Source organism: Solanum lycopersicum, chromosome 10 (assembly GCF_036512215.1).
Source record: "Solanum lycopersicum chromosome 10, SLM_r2.1".
Taxonomy (NCBI): domain Eukaryota; kingdom Viridiplantae; phylum Streptophyta; class Magnoliopsida; order Solanales; family Solanaceae; genus Solanum; species Solanum lycopersicum.
Window position 1 is genome coordinate 4982909 of NC_090809.1, and position 8762 is coordinate 4991670.

General features: G+C 45.5%; 2 protein-coding genes across 2 annotated transcripts; both read left to right on the forward strand.

Annotated features, from left to right (window-relative positions):
- Positions 1 to 630: 630 nt before the first annotated feature.
- Positions 631 to 2743, forward strand: LOC138339142 (uncharacterized). Its single transcript, XM_069290464.1, has 2 exons — positions 631 to 1552; positions 2100 to 2743. Exons 1-2 carry the CDS (start codon positions 631 to 633, stop codon positions 2741 to 2743), a joined length of 1566 nt encoding a protein of 521 aa, XP_069146565.1.
- A 2507-nt stretch (positions 2744 to 5250) lies between these two features.
- On the forward strand, positions 5251 to 8237 carry LOC138339143 (uncharacterized). The gene is made up of 4 exons (XM_069290465.1): positions 5251 to 6352; positions 6512 to 6596; positions 6744 to 7134; positions 8103 to 8237. Exons 1-4 carry the CDS (start codon positions 5251 to 5253, stop codon positions 8235 to 8237), a joined length of 1713 nt encoding a protein of 570 aa, XP_069146566.1.
- Positions 8238 to 8762: the final 525 nt, after the last annotated feature.

Below are 8762 nucleotides of genomic sequence, written 5' to 3' on the forward strand. Positions count from 1 at the left end.
GTCGTGGTGGCTCAGCCCACCGCGGCAGAGCAGAATGAGCTTATTGCGCAGCTAATGCAGCAAATAGCTGACATGAGGGTAGAGATGCAACGGAGGCAAGAAACTCCTCCGCCCGGGTTTGGCCCCAACTTTCTCGATGCGAGACCTCCTACATACTTTCCTTCGCCCAACTCGGATCCTACTCAGCACCATGCATCGACACCCGTGCACAACCCCTCCAGAATAGATGTGACAGCCCAAAAACCCCAATACGCGTCAGTCTCCTATCAAATTCCCTCACCACTCCCAAACAATCCTCCACAAATACCATCGCAACCCCAAAGCATTCCAACAACCCCATTACCACAAAATCAAACCCAAAATCCCACCGCCTTCAATTCCCAAACACCGCATCCCCACTTTAACTAAAATACCAATCCCCAAAATTTTCCGCAAAATTATCAAACCGCACAGAACGTCCCAAGCCCTTCCATAGCTCCACCCCTCCCCAAAAGAACCACTTTTCAAGTCCCTGTCCCAGTCGAGCATGAGGTGCACGGCTCCGAGTTGGACAACTATGAGGAGCAAGAAAGAGAGTGAAGGTCGAGGGAAGAAGCAAAGGTAGACATAAAGGAGGAGATCAGGAGGGCAATGAGGGAATTGCAATGTACTCCAGACGTCGTCGGATTAAGCTACGCAGAACTATGCATCCACCCAGACTTGAACCTGCCTAAAGGGTTCAAGATCCCGAAGTTTGATACCTTCGGCGGGGTGGGCAACCCCATGGCACACCTCAGAGCGTACTGTGACCAACTCGTGGGAGTTGGTAAAGATGAAGCCTTGCTGATGAGGTTATTCAGCCGGAGCCTGTGCGGTGAAGCCCTGGAGTGGTTCACGTCACATGAGACTCGACAGTGGTCCAGTTGGAGTGCACTGGCTAAGGATTTCATTGACAGATTCGCATATAACATCGAGATAGTTCCTGATCGGTACTCCTTGGAGAAGATGAAGCAGAAGCCCACAGAAAGATATCGAGAATTCGCGTACAGGTGGAGGAAAGAGGCAGCAAGGGTGAGACCTCCGATGACAGAAAAAGAGATTGTGGAGGTGTTCGTGCGGGTGCAGGAGCCCGAGTATTATGACAGGATCATTTTGTTAATCGACGCCAAGTTCGCCGAAATAGTCAAAGTGGGTGAGACTATTGAAGATGGCCTGAAGTCGGGGAAGATAGCCCGAGTGTCTGCATCGCCTGGATCTTCCGGACTGGTAAGGAAGAAAAGAGAGGAGGTTAACGCTATCTCACACGGGGGAAGAAAGGCCCCCAGAAACTTACCACGTCCCCAAGGCCGCTCCTACCCTCCATCAAATCCTCATCAAGCCTACCGTCAAAACTTAAATGATTCCAGCCACTACAATGCCGGCCCCACTTATCCAGAAGCCCATATTGTGTCGTATCAGAATCCACCCCGATTTCCCAAAATTTTCCAAACTACCCCCAAGCCTATCAAGTCCCTCCCCACTACCAGAATGCCGCTCCCAGCTGCGCTAATGTACAGCCAAGCTATCAAGCGCCGTTCCCCGCATATCAAATACAAACCCCAGCATATCAAAACCCCCATCCAAATTACCAAGCCGCAATGCCAAACTACCAAATAAATCCCCATCCCAGAGCCCAAGCTCCACGACCAAATACCAGCAATTACCAACAAGTCCCTCCCCCTCAGCAAAGCGGTTATGATCCTCCCCGTCCGAGATTTGAAAGAAGGCCTTCAAGGAAATTTACCACACTTGCTGAAAGACGGACCAAACTATTTGAGAGGCTAGTCGCAGATGGATACATCCACCCTGTGGGGCCCAAACCCGTGAATGTCAACTCAAAGTTCTACAGGCCAGATCAAAGGTGTGCTTATTATTCCAACAGTGTTTGACATGACACGGAAGATTGCATCAACCTTAAGCACAAAATCCAAGACCTGATCGATCAGGAGGTAGTTTCTCTTCAACCGGCGGCGCCAAACGTCAACACGAATCCGTTGCCAAATCATGGGGGTGAAAACACCAACATGATAGAAACTGACGAAGATGAGCGTCAAGCAAAGAGAATTACTCCTGTTGTTCAGGAAGACTTGGAAAGGGCTGTCGCTTCTTAAGCGTCAAGGAAAGGAGGGAGTTTGTTATTCTGACACCTGCAAAGGATGTTGCCTTGGTGCCCTCAAAGACTCTCCCCAAACCCAAGTTTGTGATAGAAACGGCCGTGGCTCAAGGCATGACTAGGTCCAGAAGGTGCTACACTCCTGATGAGCTTGCTCTCAGAGGACAGAAGAAGGACCATGCTAAGAGGCCGATAAGCGAGGGGGAAGTTGAAGAGTTCTGGAGAAGGATGCAACCGAAGGACTATTCCATCGTCAAAAATTTAGAGAAGACTCCGGCTCAGATATCTGTGTGGGCCCTGCTGATGAGATCTCAGCCCCACAGGCAGGCCTTAATGAAAGCTCTTGATGATACATACATGCCCTCAGGCACAAGCAGCGACAATGTAGCTGCTATGATTCACCGAGTCATTCAGGGACACCGCATCAGCTTCTGCGATGATGAGTTGCCATCCGAAGGGAGAGCCCACAACAAAGCTCTACACATCACCGTGGTATGCCGCAGAAAGATCGTCAACCGTGTTTTGGTAGACGACGGATCTGGCCTAAACATATGCCCCTTGTCCACGCTGAAGCAGCTGAGGTTTGACCTCAGAAAGTTGGAGAAAAACTAGGTTAATGTGAGAGCATTTGATGGTGTGCAGAGAGAGACGTTAGGATCGGTGAACTTGATCATCCAAATGGGCCCCGTGGAGTTCGAGGCAAAATTCCAGGTGTTGGATATCGACACCAGCTATAACCTCTTTTTGGGAAGGCCATTCATTCATATGGCTGGAGCCATCCCCTCCACTCTTCACCAAGTGATGAAACTAGTATGGAGAAATGAAGAACTAGTTATTCATGGGGAAAGGAGCCATTCAGGTAAGCAGGTGCCGATCTTGGACGAGACGCCGCAAACTTCGGATTTCTACACAGTGGAGTTTGTAAATGCCACCGATGAGGGCTTGGCACCACAGACTCCCATGCCGGTCGTGTACAAAATGATTGCCACGGTAATGCTGCAGAGCGGATTCGAACCAGGTTCCGGACTAGGAAGGAATGCCCAAGGGATTATCAAGCCAGTTCCCGTCCTTGCTCAGGGATCAAAGTATGGTTTGGGGTACATCCCCACAGATGATGATATGAAGATGAAGAGGAGAAGGGATCAAGAGTTGACTAAGCCGATCCCGCATCTCTATCACTCCTTTCCAGTTCGGGAGCATGCCGAGCCTGAAGACGATGGGGAAGGAATCTGCGACCTGTTCAATGAGATCAATGCCGTCATAGAGGAGGAGGCTGAGCCAGCTGGCTTTCATGATGCTGAACCGGGGGAGATGCTGAAAAATTGGACGTCCACACCAATCCTGATGTCCCGGACTTTTGGGTAGAAAGGAATTATTTTGTGCATGCCAAAATCGGTGGTCGTTCGGAAGAGACCCGAGACCCACCATTTCTGCATTTTCTTGATTTTGAATTTTGTTATGATTGTTTAAAGGGCAACATGGCCTTGTGCCATGACCCAAGTTTGCATTTTGTTTCAATTTAAATGAAAGCTTCCTTATTTTGACTTTGTTTATTCGATTGCTTGTTATATTTTACTTTTCTAATTTTGTCTGTTTATGATTTCAGTAACGTAAGTTACAAACCTGCCAATGTCATGTCATGTCATGAGCTAAACGAGCAAAATGAGGCAAATGACGACGAGGCTGACGACTACGACGAAGAAAGTGGGGAACCAGACTATGTGGTAGAAGAATTTTGACAGTTCGAGAATCAACATAAACCGAATCTGGAGGAAACAGAGACGGTGAATTTGGGAGATTCAGAATGTGTCAAAGAGGTTAAGATCAGCACTCACCTGAATGAAACTCAGAAGGAGAGCCTGGTTCATTTGCTTGCCGAATACAGCGATGTGTTTGTTTGGGTGGTCGGTGACATGCAGGGGCTGAGTACTGATGTTGTAGCTCATAAGCTGCCTATCAACCCAGGGTTCGGGCCGGTGAAGCAAAAGACTCGAAAATTTAAGCCTGAATTGAGTTTGAAGATTAAGGAGGAAATCACGAAGCGGATAGAGTCTCGATTGGTAGAAGTAACGCAATATCCCACCTGGTTGGCGAATGTCGTTCCGGTCGCCAAGAAAGATGGAAATATTAGGATTTGTGTTAATTACAGAGATCTCAACAAGGCTAGTCCAAAGGATAATTTCCTTTTGCCAAATATCCATATTCTGATTGACAACTGTGCCAAACATGAGGTGCAGTCATTTGTGGATTGTTACGCGGGTTATCACCAGATTCTGATGGATGAAGAAGACGCAGAAAAAACGGCCTTCATCACACCTTGGGGGGTATATCACTACAGGGTGATGCCGTTTAGGCTCAAAAACGCCGGTGCCACTAACATGAGAGCCATGACGACTATCTTCCATGACATGATTCACAAGGAAATTGAAGTGTACGTGGACGACGTCATAATTAAATCCCGCGAGAGTTCGGATGATGTGACACACCTGAGGAAATTCTTTGAACGTTTGCGTCGGTACAACCTGAAGCTAAATCCCGCCAAATGTGCTTTTGGAGTCCCAGCTGGGAAGTTGTTAGGGTTTATAGTCAGCAGAAGAGGTATTGAGCTCGACCCTTCCAAGATTAAAGCAATTCAGGAGTTACCTCCGCCGAAGACGAGAAAAGAGGTGATGAGTTTCTTGGGGAGGTTAAACTATATCAGCCGGTTTATCGCACAATCGACAGTGGTATGTGAGCCTATCTTCAAGTTGCTAAAGAAAGATGCCCCAACTGAGTGGACTAAGGAGTGCCAGACCGATTTCGACGCTATCAAGAGCTACTTGTCTAACCCACCAGTATTGGTTCCTCCACGAGAAGGGAGTCCTTTGTTGCTGTATTTGTCTGTTTCAGATAACGCCTTTGGATGTGTACTTGGTCAACACGACGAGACAGGGAAGAAGGAAAAGGCTATCTACTACATCAACAAGAAATTTACTCCGTACGACTCTCGCTACACTTTGTTGGAGAGAACATGCTGTGCTCTGACGTGGCTTGCCTAGAAGCTAAGGCACTACTTGTCATCGTATACTACGTATCTTATCTCCAGGATGGATCCATTGAAGTATATTTTCCAGAAAGCGATGCCGACCGGGAAGTTAGCTAAATGGAAAATGCTGTTGAGTGAGTTTGACATTGTGTACGTGACTCAGAAGGCGATAAAGGCACAAGCTTTGGCTGATCATCTTGCGGAAAATCCCGTTGATGAAGAGTATGAACCTCTCAAGACATATTTTCACGATGAAGAAGTGTCATTTGTGGGTGAGGATATCTCTGAGGCTTATCCAGGTTGGAGATTATTCTTCGATGGAGCGGTGAATCACCAGGGTAAAGGTGTTGGAGCAGTCCTGGTATCAGAATCTGGTCAGCACTATCCTATGGCGGCTAAGCTACGATTCAACTGCACAAACAACATGGCTGAATACGAAGCTTGTATTCTCGATTTGAAAATGGCCGTTGACATGAATGTTTATGAGTTATTGGTTATCGGAGATTCAGACCTTTTGATTCATCAGGTTCAAGGAGAATGGGCTATGAAGAACCCGAAGATTGTACCTTACGTACAATGTGTGCAAAATCTGTGTAAAAGGTTTCGTAAGATCGAGTTCAGACATACTCCCAGAATACAGAATGAATTAGCTGATGCTCTTGCCACCATCGCTTCAATGATCAAACATCCGGATACTGATTACATCGACCCGTTGGATATAGACTTGAAGGAACATCCAGTCCATTGTTCACATGTTGAATCAGAACCAGATGGTTTGCCTTGGTATTTCGACATAAAGAGGCACTTGGAGTCTGGGACATATCCAGAAGATGCCACATCCAATCAAAAGAAGTCGATACGTCGTATGGCTCTCAATTTCTTTTTGAATGGAGAAGTCCTTTACAGGAGCACTCCAAATTTGGGTCTTTTGAGATGCGTGGATGCTGCTGAAGCCGTGAGGCTTATTGAACAGATATATGTTGGAGTTTGTGGTACACATATGAACGGGCTTACCTTGGAAATAAAAGTCCTTCGAGCCGGTTATTTCTGGATGACTATGGAGCATGACTGTTGCAAATTCGTGCAAAAATGCCACAAATGTCAAGTGCACGGCGATTTGATACGGGTGCCACCTCACGAACTTAACACTATGAGTTCACCTTGGCCATTTGTAGCTTGGGGAATGGATGTCATCGGTCCTATAGAACCAGCCGCTTCTAATGGACACAGATTCATTTTGGTTGCCATCGATTATTTCACCAAGTGAGTGGAAGCAGCCTCTTACAAATCGGTAACCAAGAAAGTGGTGGCCAACTTTGTCCGTAACAATCTGATTTGCCGATTTGGAGTTCTAGAATCCATCATCACTGATAACGGTGCAAATCTCAACAGTCATCTGATGAAAGAGATATGTGAACAATTTAAGATTATTCACCGAAGGTCAACTGCTTATCGCCCTCAAATGAACGGAGCTGTGGAGGCCGCCAACAAGAACATCAAGAAGATTCTGAGGAAAATGATTGACAAGCAGCGGGGTTGGCATGAAATATTGCCATATGCTCTACTGGGTTATCGAACGACGGTCAGAACATCAACTGGGGCTACTCCATACTTGCTAGTATACGGAACAGAAGTAGTCGTACCTGTTGAAGTCGAGATACCGTCACTGAGGATCATCCAAGAAGCTGAGCTAAGTAATGCTGAGTGGGTTAGCAAACGGATTGATCAACTAGCCTTGATTGATGAGAAGAGAATGGTCGCCGTTTGCCATGGCCAGTTGTATAGACAGAGAATGACTCGCGCTTTTCACAAAAGAGTAAGAGCCAGAAATTTTGAAGTTGGTCAGTTGGTTCTTAAGCGTATTTTTCCTCAACAAGACGAGCAAAAAGGAAAGTTCGCACCAAACTGGCAAGGTCCCTACATGGTTCGCAAAGTACTATCTGGAGGTGCTTTGGTCTTGTCCGAGATGGATGGCACCGTATGGCCCAAACCTATCAACTCAGATGCTGTCAAGAGATACTATGCGTGAAGTTTTGCTTCACGTTTTTCCTTCATTTACTTGTAATCGTTATGTTTGCTCGTATTTGTTCAATTTGAATTCTTATCCCTCTTGTAACGAACTACGTCTGACCTGAATTCTCGAGAATGAGATACGTAGGCGGCCTATGTCGGCTTCGGTCACCCCATTTTTCCCCTTAATCATTTCTCTGTATTTGAACTACGTTCGACCTGAATTCTCAAGAATGAGATACGTAGGCGGCCTTTGTCGGCCTCGGTCGGTTTCTTTGTAAAATTTATTCTTGTTAACCGTTAAGGGGAACTACGTTTGACCTGATTCTTGCCTCAACGGGATACGTAGGCGCCACAAGGGCTCGGTCATATCTCTCGTAAGATTTTTATTTCCCTTCTACAATAGAAACTGGGACAGAATTTTTGAGAGGGACTCCAAAATTCTCCAGAAGAAGTCTCCTCTTCAGCAAGTCAAACTAAAGACATTTCGAATTTGCGACTGGGACAAAATTTTTGAGAAGATCTCAAAAATTCCGCGATCTGTTCGGTTACAATGGAAAGATGAGCAAGATACTAAACTGGGACATAAATTTTGAGGATGGCCTCAAAATTTCATCACGGGTCTTCCCTACAAGTACGGAATGCCTCTGAAATTCATTCGACAAGCGTCGACTCGAAAGAGCTCATTAAGCCTGACATGACATGATTTGGCGGTGACTTTTTCAAGATACTATTTCTTAAAAAATTTCTTGTTTCTCTTAAAAATTTCCCTTTTATATTTCATCTGTTTTGGCATAAGATATTTCCTTATCTATCAAGAGTTGGGAAATCAGGAAATTGGGAAATCAATTGGAGACATCAAGACAAGGAGCAAACAACCGAAGAGATCGACACAGATCAGTATGTTTAAAACTGACAATTTTTCTGTGGATGCAGGTTTATAGCTTTGCTTCAAAATCGGCCGAATTCTTCCGATTGATTAATACGGAGAAGGAGAAAACTATCTCCAAAGCTAGTGATTTTATTGAAAGCAAGAAGCATTTCATATCGTTTATGCCAAGAAACTTGTGAATGTATTTGTTTATTTCAAGCCATTCCCCAATACATGAAATTTACAAAGTGCCTGGCCAGATTCAAAGGTGAATCAAAAAGGAATCTCAGCGAAGATTTCACGGTTTCTATAGAAGACGCTATTTGCATTGCGTTATCAAAGCAAGATGATTATTGTCGATCAAGACAATGCATTACCTCAGAAGAGACAGCTATGCAATTATTATTTTTATCATTATCGATCAAGGCGATATATTATTTGGAGGTCGTCTTGCCATTACTATCCACGGGGGCGATATAAATATTCATGTATCGCGGAATTTATACACTGAAAAATCATGCATCGCGGAATCATGCTTAGCGGAATCATGCATCGCGGAATCATGCATCGCAGAAATCATGCATCGCGAGTCAATAATTATGCATGACGAGAAGATTTCATGTCTCGTCAAAATTTATACATCGCGAGAAGAATTTATGACTCGCTGAAAATCATGCATCGCGGAATCATGCATCACGGAAATCATGCATCGCGAGTCAATAATT

Coding starts and splice junctions, on each gene's coding strand:
- LOC138339143 (XM_069290465.1), top strand. CDS start 5,251: ATGCCGACCGGGAAGTTAGCTAAATGGAAAATGCTGTTGAGTGAGTTT. Junction 6,597..6,743: donor TTTAAGATTATTCACCGAAG/GTCAACTGCTTA, acceptor AACGACGGTCAG/AACATCAACTGGGGCTACTC. Junction 7,135..8,102: donor TGTCCGAGATGGATGGCACC/GTATGGCCCAAA, acceptor CTGTGGATGCAG/GTTTATAGCTTTGCTTCAAA.
- LOC138339142 (XM_069290464.1), top strand. CDS start 631: ATGAGGGAATTGCAATGTACTCCAGACGTCGTCGGATTAAGCTACGCA. Junction 1,553..2,099: donor CAGCCAAGCTATCAAGCGCC/GTTCCCCGCATA, acceptor CCTGTTGTTCAG/GAAGACTTGGAAAGGGCTGT.